Source organism: Sus scrofa, chromosome X (assembly GCF_000003025.6).
Source record: "Sus scrofa isolate TJ Tabasco breed Duroc chromosome X, Sscrofa11.1, whole genome shotgun sequence".
Lineage (NCBI taxonomy): Eukaryota > Metazoa > Chordata > Mammalia > Artiodactyla > Suidae > Sus > Sus scrofa.
This window is the reverse complement of record NC_010461.5, coordinates 39,507,170-39,519,512: the sequence shown is the minus strand read 5'-3', so window position 1 is coordinate 39,519,512 and position 12,343 is coordinate 39,507,170. Positions and strand designations below refer to the sequence as shown.

The window sequence follows — 12,343 nt, the reverse complement described above, 5'->3', positions numbered from 1 at the left end:
TTTTAAACAATTTCCTTTCAGATTGGGAGAATAATTTTAGTGCTTATTCCCTCAGGGAGAAAGCTCTTCAATAAATACAGAAATCTGTGGAAAATTAGGAGCTTAATAAGAGGCTTTCATATTGACTTTAATGCATTTACTTCTCCAGTGTTTGCTGCCTTGAAATGTAAAGTTAAAATTAAACAATTTAACTTGAACTGAAAAGAGCCTCGACGGTGTATAATCAATAATGCATTTCTTAGAGGCCTTATCGTGCCAAGGAAACATTTTTCAATAGATGAAAGTAGAGATCTTGTGATTTCATTTAAATGTGACGAATAAGACAGAAGAGCCTCTGGAAGGTTATCGTGTCTCCCCCACTGTCTTGGGATTAAGTCTGCACCTAGACTGCCCTGGACAGATAGAAAATTTTGAGAATTTACAAGTAAGGTTACATAACCCAATGTGGGACCACATCTCTCTTGCTAGTCAGCCCTTCTTTATGTAGTGATCCTGTTATGCCACATTAGATAGAATGGGGGCAGTTTTGCTCCAAGATGGAGCTGAGAGTGTGCAGCTAGAGAAGAATTGCACCAAGAAGACCCCAGGCTAGTGGGTCCTGGCTTGGGGGTTGGAGCCCGTGCCCAGTGGCTCCCTGCTGATTGGAACATTCTCCATTTGCTCTGCTCCCGTTTCCATGGCTTTCAGATCCTCGCTATCTAAAGCTTTTGAGCAAAATAAAACCATGAATGTATTTTCTTCCCTTTTTACCTTCACAAAAATCTTTGGATGAGTAAGAAGGATATATATGAATTTTCAGTGAAAAATCTTTTGGTTGAAATAGAATTAACATAGACTCAGATGTCCAAATCTTAAGCATACACACTGACAAGTTTGGAAAAATGTATACAATTTAGTAACCGACACGAAAATCAAGAGAGAATATTTCCATCGCCCCACAGAGTTCGCTCATCCACCTTTCCGACCAATGCCCTACCCAGAGGCAGTAACTCTTCTAATTGCTGTCACCGTGTATTAGCTTTGTCTGTTCTTAAATAAGAATTTTAAGTCTGAGAAAAGGCCATTTTCAAAAACATTGTAGAAATATATTTGAGTGTATTAAAAAACCACTGTGTAATGAAAAGCTTCCTAACACTTGATTGTCTGTATTTCTAAGGTCAAGGCTGGTTATATACGCCTATCATGTATGTTGTTAGTGGGAATTTTTAAAAAATCACAGAATGGTCTATGGACAAAATATCTTTATGTTCTCTGATGGCTTGCATCCCGGAAACAACTGTGGAAAGGCTGCAGCTATCATTAACCCTTTCCCCATTTGCAGAAGCTAGACTGCGTGGAGCCCTTACGCCCCTATGAGTCCTTTGACACCCTCAAACAGTTCCTTGAGTATGACAGGAAGGTTTTGCGCTTCTTCTGCCTGTGGGATGACTCGGGCTCGTTGTTTGGGGACCGCAGAGAACTCATCCTGCATTATTTTCTGTCTGATGATACCATCGAAATCAAAGAAGTGATGCCGCATAACTCGGGAAGAGATGCTATGTCATTGTTCCTCCAGAGGAGAAAGCTACCAAAGGTGAGCAGGCCACACGCGACCACTTTTCTGAGTTTGCCTGTGAAGATTCTAGTCACTCACTGTCTGGAATGTCATGTGTGATGACAAGTTACCATGTATTAGTGCAGGTGTTTGGAAGACTTTTCATTCTGTGCCCTCTATTAATATACATCTATGAAAGTAATACAGGGGATATGACAAACGGGGGGATATTCAGGACATAAGGCAAGTGAAGGAAAAAAGTCAGATGCAAGAGAACTGCCTATTCATCATGGAGTTCACAACGAGTCTTTTGAAGGCAAATGACTGTCTAGTAAAAGGATTGCTCATGAAGTTCCTTTGTGACGCAGTGGGTTAAGGATCGGGTGTTGTCACTGCCGTGGCTTGGGTTGCTGCTGTGACGCTGGTTTGATCCCTGGCACGGGAACTTCCGCATGCCATGGGCACAGTCAAAAGAAAAAAAGAAAAAAAGAATTGCTCATGGCCTTGGGCAGGCCACTGGCCTCTGGTCTTTATAGCCTACCGAAGAGATCCCATTGTATTGGTCTGGGTTGTGAACGCGCGCGCACACACACACACACACACACACACACACACACACACACACACACACACAAGCATACACACAAGAGTGATGCTTCTGAAGATAGTCACCAGTCCCCAACTAGCCTCTGGCTAGCAACAATGATAGCTTTTACATTTTATTTACTGTTCAAAAAGAATTCTCAGACTGATTTTACACATATTTATGGCCATTTGAGAGCTAATGTAACTTGGGTATAGCAGGAATGGCACAGAGACAGAAGACTTGGGTTAGAATTGCGGCTCTGGAGTTCCGATTATGGCTTAGCAGGTTAAGGACCCGATGTTGTCTCTGTGAGGATGCAGGTTCAATCCCTGGCCTTGCTCAGCAGATTAAGGATCTGGTGTTGCCATAAGCTGCAGTGTATATTGCAGATGTGGCATGGATCCAGTGTTGCTGTGGCATAGGCCCCAGCTGCAACTTTGATTCAACTCCTGGCCTGGGACCTTCATATGCCACAGGTGCAGCTGTTTAAAAAAAGAGAGAGAGACCTGTGGGTCTGCCACTTAATAGCCCTGTGACCTTGGGCAAGTCATTAACCTCTCTGAGCTATTTGCCAGTCTCTAAAATGCAGGTAACTAGGCTTCCCTCCTGAGATAACTGTAAAGATTGGATGAGATCATATAGTAAAAAGCACTGACTAAGGACGTATAAACACTTCTAAGGACACATGAAAACATTAAGGCTTATTCACAGCTCTGTGTTCTATTTTATTTCTTATTTGGGTAAAGTATTTTTAAACTTAATTCTTAGTACTACGGAAAGAGTACTGTAACACTAATTTCTGATGCAAACAACCATTGGTTATTTGGTTATCACAGGAGTTTCTTTGAGTCACTGCCGAAGCCCTGCTGTGTTGTTTGTTGGACTGGGAGCAGGATTTGTCCTGGAGGGAACTCTGGGGTATGCAAAGTGGGTGGCTAGGAGGTGGCAGGGAAGCCTGTTTTTAGGATGGCTTTGAAAAATAGGCTGGAGTTCCCGCCGTGGTGCAGTGGTTAACGAATCCGACTAGGAACCATGAGGTTGCGGGTTCGGTCCCTGCCCTTGCTCAGTGGGTTAACAATCCGGCCTTGCCGTGAGCTGTGGTGTAGGTTGCAGACGTGGCTCGGATCCCGCGTTGCTGTGGCTCTGGCGTAGGCCAGTGACTACAGCTCCGATTTGACCCCTAGCCTGGGAACCTCCATATGCTGCGAGAGCGGCCCAAAGAAATAGCAAAAAGACCAAAAAAAAAAAAAAAAAAAAAAGAAAAATAGGCTAAATATAAAATAATAATGACACACCTGACATTTTCAGTGTTCCTCGACAGCAGTGGCTTCATTTATTCATTCATTCAACAAATACTTATTGAGTGTCAGCTCTGTGCCAGCTCTGGGTTATACTGAGAAAGAAAATGGATTAAGTCCTGCTGCACGGAGCTTCCATTCTCATGGGGGAAGAGATACAGTAGTGCTGGGTGTTCCCCTAATAGGTACCACGTCCTTTGAGAAATCAGGAAAGGAGTGTGTACTGTTGCAAATAGATGACAGCACTGAAGTTCTGAGAAGATCTATTCCTGGCCCCACGTCCTGTAGCTAGGAAGTGGCAAAGAGAGGGTTCACATGCCAATGTATTGTTTTTCCATGTCACGTGGCTTACTTACACCCCACACGCCATAAGTTCTCGTTTCAATTTACATTTCTTTGCATTTTTTAAAGTTTTACTGAAGTAGAGTTGATTTTTAAGGTTGAGATCATTTCTGCTGGACACCAAAGTGATTCAGTTATACGTGTTCACACATCCATTGTTTTTCAGATTCTTTTCCCATATAGCTTCTCACGGGCTTCTGGGGGCGGGGTGGACTGGGGGTTTGGGATTGGCATATGCGCACTGTAGTATGTGGAATGACTGGCCAGTGGGGACCTGCTGGGTAGCACAGAGAAATCAACTTCCATTTTATGTGGCAGGTATCAGGGACGATTCAGGTTTTTCATTTGTATGGGATAGACTGATCACGCTCCGTTTCTCTGAGTTGGTTAAGATAGTTCCTGCCTGGACCACCTCCAGTACATGTGGAACCAGGGAGTGCCCTGTCTTGCTCCCGGCCGCAGTTTCTGTCAGAGGCCGACTGCACTCCGTTGTTCTTGCTACCCCACCACTGTGCCTCTCTCAGCCAGCAAGCGCGTCCTTGCTCAGCATCGGGCAGGGTGCTAGGCAAGTAAAAAAAAGGAAGACAAGGCAGGGTTCCTCCGTCAGGCGTTTCATGAAAAGATGACTGCCAATGAAGCAGTTAAAGAACTGCAAAAAGTGGTTTAACCCCATGGTAGGCGATATGGGAGTTTGGACGGGGGACAGGTCAGGAGGATAGGAGAGGGCACAGGGAAGGGTGGGGCTTCATCAGGGCCTCGAAGGATGCATGGAGTATAGAGCAGCCCACGGAATTGGGAAGCATGGGATCGGAAACGGTGGCTGGAGTGTGTGTCCTCTCTTCCTGGGGATGGCAGAGAAGATGCCCATTCCTGCTTGAGTCCCTCAGCAGGACCAGGGTTTGTGTGTTTAGAGGCCGTCCACCCAATCTTTTTTTTTTCTTTTTTGTTTTTTAGGGCCACACCCGTGGCATCTGGAAGTTCCCAGGCTAGAGGTCTAATCAGAGCTACAGCTGCCGGCTTATGCCACAGCCATAGCAGTGTGGGATCCAAGCCATGTCTGTGATCTACACCACAGCTCATGGCAATGCTGGATCCTTGACCCACTGAGAGAGGCCAGGGATCAAACCCACATCCTGCTGAGCCACAGTGGGAACTCCATCCATCCACCCAATCTTGATTTGATTTTTATCTTCTAGTATGGCCCGCCTGGAGTTTATCAACCAGGCCAGATAGCAGACAGAACAGTTCTCAACGTGTATGGTGGCTTGTCACGGAGACGAGTGTATAGCTACCTGTTGGATAAATACAAGGTAAGGAACTTCACACTTTATCATCACTATTTCCAGTGTGACTTACCTAGAACCTGGCATGTGGGGTGACTTATGTATTCTTCTGGGAGATGGATTGAAGTCAATGAATGTATAAATGTATGTGTTGCCCTGCTGTTACCAATGGTAAACATGCTTAAGTGCATATATAAACATATGCATTGCCATTTCGTAGCACTGCATTGCTAAAAGAATGTTCTGATATGTTAATATTGATTTGATTTTAAATGGTTATATGGAGTTCCCTGGTAGCCTAGTAGTTAAGGATCTGGCGTCATTGCTGTGGCACAGGTTCGATCCCTGGCTTGGGAACTTCCTCATGCCATAGATGGGGCCAAAACATTTGGTTATAAATGATATCATTTGTTTTCTTTTTTCTTTTGGGAAGGGGTGCCAAGGTCTTTGGTGGGTCTGTGGTGCCAATGTCATGTCCCTTTGTTTTTATTAGCTAGGAAATTTAGACCAAGAGTTTTACAAAGATAGTGACCTGTCCATAGGAACCACCATCAATGTGTGGGGAAGAAAAGTGCTCCTTTGTGACTGTGATGAATTCACGAAGACTTATTATAAGACTAAATATGGAATTGGTAAGTGATACCTCTATCAATTAGAAAATTATATTTAAAACTTAGAATCTTTGTTCCTTAGTTAAGATTGATCTTACTCTTGAGTTTCAAATGCTAAAGTCATAATAGCTACTGTTGATTGAACATTTGCTAACTACCGGGTGTTTGTTGTCTTATTTATTGCTAACAGCAATTCTAGAAGGGTAGGCTCAATACCTCCATTTTAGAGGTGAGAAAACTGTGGCTTACAAGGGGCTTACTTGTCAAAGGTCATGTAGCAAGTGAAGAGTGCGCCAAGACTTGAACTTCCATTCCAAGGGCTTCCATATTCCCATCCAGCCCTCTGCCTCGCCAGAGTATGGGTAAATGCTTTGGTCAAGCAATTGAAATGGAAATCTAAATGCTTTTCTTTTCACTGAATGTTGGCTTACCACAGTGCATGTACTTATTTGAGTTCTCTGGGGAATTCTCTTGTGCCAGTTTTGTCCGCCTTTCCTGGTGAGGCGCAGCCAGTTTTCCAGCTTCTCTCTTTGTAGATGTCCATTCCATTCAGATCAGGTTCGTTCAATTCAGAAGGAAAACCGGCAGTTTATTAAGCACCTGCTGGATGCAGTAGACGTAGGAGCTACAGAGTTGCATAAGGAGTTTCTAGACTGGAAAGGGGAGCTAGGACCTACTGCATGTTGTACGATGTTATAAGAGTCATAGAAGCTGGTGGAAGATCTGAGGTGAAACCTTCCATTTGTTAATCCTGCCAGCCAGCTCTGCCCTCTTCCTGGGCCCTCTACCTCAGGCTCCAGGTACCTGCAGGTGCTTGGCTAAGTGGAGGTGGTGAAAGTTGCCAGCCTCCCCGATTGGGGCTTGGCACTCGGCTGGGGGATTCTTGTTCCCATAGGCCTCTCTGAACCTTGGAGTATTTATATGAGCACCCTTCCCTGAGCCATGAGATAGGAGCCAGGATGGATACTGCTTCCTAAAAGACAAGGGGGCTGTGTCTCTAGAATGAGACAAGGCCCACCCTGTGTGTCTTGGTGTCCCCACTGCATAGTATTGCTGGCCTCTTGGGAATCTTTATATTATGGGAGAAGGCACACAGCGCACAAAGGGGTTAGAATTAAAAAAAAAAAAAAAGACTCTCAATTTCGCTCTTTGGTTCCACTGCATCCGCATGCCAGATTTGTCAAAATGTGTGGGCCCCTGGGTCCAAATCGGTGGCCTCTTCTCATATGATTTTCTATAATTAGTTCTCTTTCGTGGACACAGTTGGGCATACTTGTTTTGGGGACTCGGAACAAGATGCAGTCAGGAATGTGCAGGTAGTGCCTATAGTAGAGAAGTTGCTAGGGACCCTTAGAGAGCTGGGAAAGATAATTTGGCCTTTAATAAATATAAATGCCTATTCAGAATCAACATGTCTTCAGTATAGAGAAGAAAATTCAGAAAAATGATATATATATAAAAATATAAATTTATATTTATAAATATATACATATGCACATTTATATATATAACATGAGTCACTGAAAATATTTACCTGTGTCCCACTGAAAGATTACCTTAATGTAAAGGATGTGGTAAATGTTCCAAAACATCATATGATCCTTTAAAGTCCAGCATTGGGTTGATGTTTGTCAGCTTGATTTTGAGAATATAAGGGTTGCATTTGGGAAAATGAACGTCGTGCTGGAGAGACATGGTGCATTGTTGGTCTCTTAACGGGTTAGAAGAGAACTTTCAGAGGCAGAGTGAATTCACCGGGGTGCTCCAGTTCTAGCCGTCAGCAAATCTGTCAGCTTCCCATGTCCTGTGGTCCATTTCAGTTGAGCCCTAGTGCTTAATTTCTTTCTGCTCACTTCTTTCGTTTACTCTATAGACGTACTGTATTATGTAAAAAAAAAAAAAAAAGTCATTTGTGCCTTTAAAGCTAATGTAACGTGAGCATTATGCATTTAAACGGAAAATTATGCAAATACAAAATTATGATGCATTTTATAGTCATGCTGACTTTTTGTATTTCTCATAACATATGTTAAAATATCCCATTTAACAGACACTATTATTACACATTTCTTGAGTAACAACAGTGTACTTAATGTAACTAATGCCTAGCAGTTACGTCCATAATTTGGGGAAGACAGGAGTGCATCAGTATTCTCTGATAATCTTTACATTTGCTTTTCCTGACATTTTGGTAACATTCAATTAATAGACGTAATATTACTTAGATGCAATTACTTCTGAGATTTTAATTTTGTTTATAACTCATCTGGTTCTAAAAATTCATCAGACCAAATTTTATGCCTTATATTGTGTCATCCTTGCAGCCCAAACCCGGATAAAGCCCTGGCAATAATTGTGGTCACATTTCCTTCCTTGTCAGTAACCGTGGTCACTAGAATACATGGTATCTCCACTCCACAGGAAGGAGCCAACAACTGCCACCACAGCTAGGGACCTCCCTCAGAGGAAGCCGGGGCAGATTTCAAAGGCAGTATGTAGCCTTGGTGCTGCAGTACCTTTTCTTACCTAATGCTGCCCCAGGATACTTTGGGGGAGAAAAGATGGCAGAAGGATTAAGAGACAGAGTTGGCCACAGTCCTAAGAAAGGTGCATGAGTAAGCTTGCTATTTATGTAGAAGCAGAGGGCTTGATAGACTTCCAAGAGATACACATATCCCTGTGTAAAGCCCAATCTGACTCCTAAAAAGATGAGATTCGTTTGTGCAATTAAGGATTCTAAGATAAGGCAACTTCTTCCACAAAACAGTCCAGTGTGACTCCCCTACTAGGCAGCTTGGCCATCCCACTGGCCTGGGCTTGCCTGCCAGGCTGTGGCACGTCACTCCCTCATTATTTCATGTGCATGAACACAGACTGGCAGATGGAGGCCTGTTGGACTTTCCTGTAGCATGAAGGTTGGAAAAGGCTCCAGGGGCTCTAGCAGGTGTTTCTTTCACTGAAAGCGCAGGGATGTGTATGGAAACTGTTCTTTCCTAGAATTCCTGCCTTGGGTTACTATTGGTCTATAAGAGGACTTTCTTATTGATTCTTCGTGGTTGGGACCACCAAACTAGTAATAAGACCATTCATTTGCACTGTTCTTGAATACTTACTAGGTTACTGACACAAAGGATGAGAAAAAAACTTAAAGCACCTTTAATTTTGTGGTCATTTATGGCCATTTCTGAACTCTTGGTGCTAGAAGCAGCAGGCATCCAATATGAGAGTTTAATGATCATTTGAGCAAATTAGCCATCCCAAGGTACAGCGACAGGGGTAGAATTAGCTTCTGGTCTCACAGCATGGCCTTGATGGACCTGACAGTTTTGCTTTTTTAATAAAAAATTTCCCCAGTGAAGTGAAGAGAGTTGAGGATTAGGTGATTTCTAAGGGTTCTCTGCCTAGAGCTAGAAAATTATGTGACTCACTGATTATTTGACACAAAAATGAATGTGCTATATACCAGAATCATTTGACTTGGGTATTGGGTACAAGCAGAGGTGGATTTACCTTGAAGTTAATGAAGCTTAAGCGTTAGGGTTCTTTCTTTGCAGGGGCCCCATTCCAAGACCCTGGGCCTAATTTTGTCTTAATCATTTGACATTCTTGATCTTGACGAACTTCTGCCCAAATCTCCAAACTTAAGGCCGGCCCCAAACCTGGGTTCACATCTGGGTTACTTGAACCTTGGAGATGACCTTTGAGGCCATTGAAGGCTTTTCCCAGCATTGTTTCCAAATGAGATGGTGACTAGTGAATCACTGAAAGGAGCACTAAGATTTATTCTTTTAAAAATCTATTGCCTCTCTATATATTTGTTGCCATCTAGTCAGTTGTGGATGGACCTTCAGTATTTATGTTTTTACAAGTCTCTTGGAGTTAGAAGAATCAGACTCTTTGAAAGACATGTATCTCAGGAGCCAGCAGAGTATCACTTTAAGAATTGTATTTGGGAAGCTGCTTTGCAAAAAAATTTTGTATACTTTTTCATCAGATTTTTTTTAAACCCCTGAAACATGCAGGATGCTGAGATGATGGAGAACTGAAGACAAGAGACTTATTCAGGTGCTAAGTCCAAACCTTTGTGAATATACGCAGTTACCCAGAAAAATAAAATCTTAGGTCAGGATATCCAAAAAGATTGGATTGTTTCAAAAGTCGGACATGGTGGAGTGGAAGAGCTCTCGGCATTTATACACTAGATGGCACTGTGGGTGCAGAGGAAAGCTCTAAATTGATTCTTTTGTTACTTGAATCTATTGCAAAAATTATGTAGTTGAGAAAACAACACTGTATTATAAAACCTATAATTTTGGAGGGAGGTGTAGAATGCATTCTTAATTACTTTGAGATTCAATGTGTGTCCTCTTTTGGTTAGAATGCTTAGGTGTGTATATAGAGTTGTATGGCTATGTCCCCTATTAGAAGAAACCGATCATGCCCCAATTTTCTAATAATCACGTAGAGCTGTCCCTGCCATCCCTATGGTCCTTTTCCTAAAACGAATGCACCAGTTAGTGGTGTGTTTCATGTAGTGATTACCAATGATAGAGTCTACTGTAATTCTGCCTAATTCCAAGATTTGAACTTTTCTCTCTATGACCAAGGCTTCTCTTTAATTGCCACAAAAATAGCAATAGCAGAGACTCACCAGTCACTTCCATACCAGCGGTCTGGCTGCCCCCTTCCCCTGAGCCAGTGAGAAATATTTGATGGCCTTCTCTTTGCCAGTATGTCTTCTGTAAGCAGCTTCTGTTAGGCTGGAACAATGCTCTTGTGGGGATTATGCTCGAGATTTCAGACAAAGGCTGTTAGGAAGTCTAAGGAAATGTGGAGGTTGCAAATGTTTTCAAATCAGAGTTAGAAGCAGCAGCAGCCCCTTAACCTTTGGACCAAATCAGTATCCCAAATCCCTCAATCTTGAGTTAGGTTGCCTTGGATGACAAATTGAGGCACATTTTCAGTTGGAGACGTGTGCTAACTCTGTACTCTTCCTTCTGTTAGAACTCTGGCAGTGGAAAGGGAAGTGCTGGCTTATGTGAAACTCCTTTCAGTCACAAGTGGAAACACCTAGATGATAGTCAGCCTTGGGGAAGAAGTTGAAATTAGATTCCGTGACTTGTTTTGTTTCGTGCCTTTGTTTTGGTTGGTTTTTAGAAAGACCCTGGCATCTTCTTTGTCATTTGTGGTGGGACAAACACAGGTGACTGGGATCTATGAGTCGATGTGTTACTTGCTTTGGGGAGCACGCTTTCTTCTCAGAAATTGTACAGCCTCACAAATGAGAACCTAACAGCTCCTAGGCTGTTAGAGACATGTCTCCTGCTCTCTCTCCATCCTTCCTTTCTCACAGATGATAAATGAATGAAGGAAGTCAACAGTATTTACCACTTAATACTCCCTTAGAGAGTAGGCAGTGTCTATTTTTAAAAGTTTTTTCTTGTTTATCATTTATTTAAAAAGATTTTTTTTTTTGCTTTGTCACATTTTGGTACAATTACAGTCTTTTCTGGGGCAGTAACAAAAGCAACCTGGAGTGGTAGCCAGTGAGAAGTTCTGCTTTTGTTTTTGACCTAGATGGTGAAGTGCCATGGCTTGGAGTTGAGCTGGAGGAAGGAGAGAGGGCTTAAAAAGTAGGCACAGGAGGAGGGGGCATCAGATGGGGAAGGTAAAGGCAAAATAGTCAGGAGTCAGTGCTGTTTGGAAAGGAATTTGATTAGTGAGTGTTGACTCGAGATAGGAGAGGGCTTCATTGTAGGTTCAAATGTGGAATGGGTCGCATAAAGTTGAATTTTCGTATTGTTGGAAAAATCAGGGAAGAACAAAAAATGTTCTAAAATGGGGATGTGATGACAGAAGATAAATGTTTACTTATTTGACACAGTTTTTTTTTTCTTTCGTTTGAACCAATGGCGATTATTGAGTGAGTTCTGTGGTTTTTGTAAACATGATTGAAACCTACCCTCACAGGATTTTGCTGTGTTTTTTTTTGAAAGAGTTTAAAATAGTCTACAAAGATCTTCATGTTCATCTTGAAAACATAACAAACCTTTCAAAACAACCCTAATCAGGGCAAAAAAAAATATTGATGTTTCATCTGCCTTTGTTTTGTTATAGAGAACTTTACCTCCATTTCATGCAAGGCCCCGCCTCCTCCAAAAATAGAAAGGAAATTTCCACCTTACACCGGCTTTGGTTCTGAAGAGGACTCTCTCCGCTCCTGCATAGGCCTTGTGCCCACCCCTCATCGGAGGAACTTCAAGAAGTTCATGGAAAAAGACAGGTGCTTGAGGGAACCATTATTTCAGTCTGATCCTTTCCCAGATGTCTTCGGGGTTTATACTATTGTCCTCGTGACAACACAGATGCCACTTAATTTATCTAATTTCACGTCCAGGGATATGTTGTTTTAGCTTTTGAATGTAGTTGATTAATATGTCAGTATTATCAGTGGTTATTTTATTGATTTTTTTCAGCTTTATTGAGAAGTAATCACCATATAACATTGTGTGACTTTAAAGTATACAACATAGTGATTCCATATATGTATATATTGAAAAATGATCTCCATAATAAGATTGATTAACATCCATCACCTCATATAGTTTCACAGTGTTTTGTGATGAGAACTTTTAAGATTTACTCTCTTAGAAACTTTCAGACATATGTTATCATTTGGGGTTTTTTTG

At 42.2% G+C, this 12,343-nt stretch overlaps 1 protein-coding gene across 1 annotated transcript in view; it reads left to right on the top strand.

The window, feature by feature from the left end:
* Positions 1–12,343, top strand: part of EFHC2 (EF-hand domain containing 2) — a 190,148-nt gene that overhangs the window by 78,025 nt on the left and 99,780 nt on the right. Inside the window, exons 5-8 of the mRNA XM_021080072.1 lie at positions 1,322–1,573; positions 4,957–5,070; positions 5,537–5,675; positions 11,772–11,937. Coding sequence (XP_020935731.1) covers positions 1,322–1,573; positions 4,957–5,070; positions 5,537–5,675; positions 11,772–11,937 — 671 coding nt within the window. The remainder of the gene's footprint in view (positions 1–1,321; positions 1,574–4,956; positions 5,071–5,536; positions 5,676–11,771; positions 11,938–12,343) is intronic.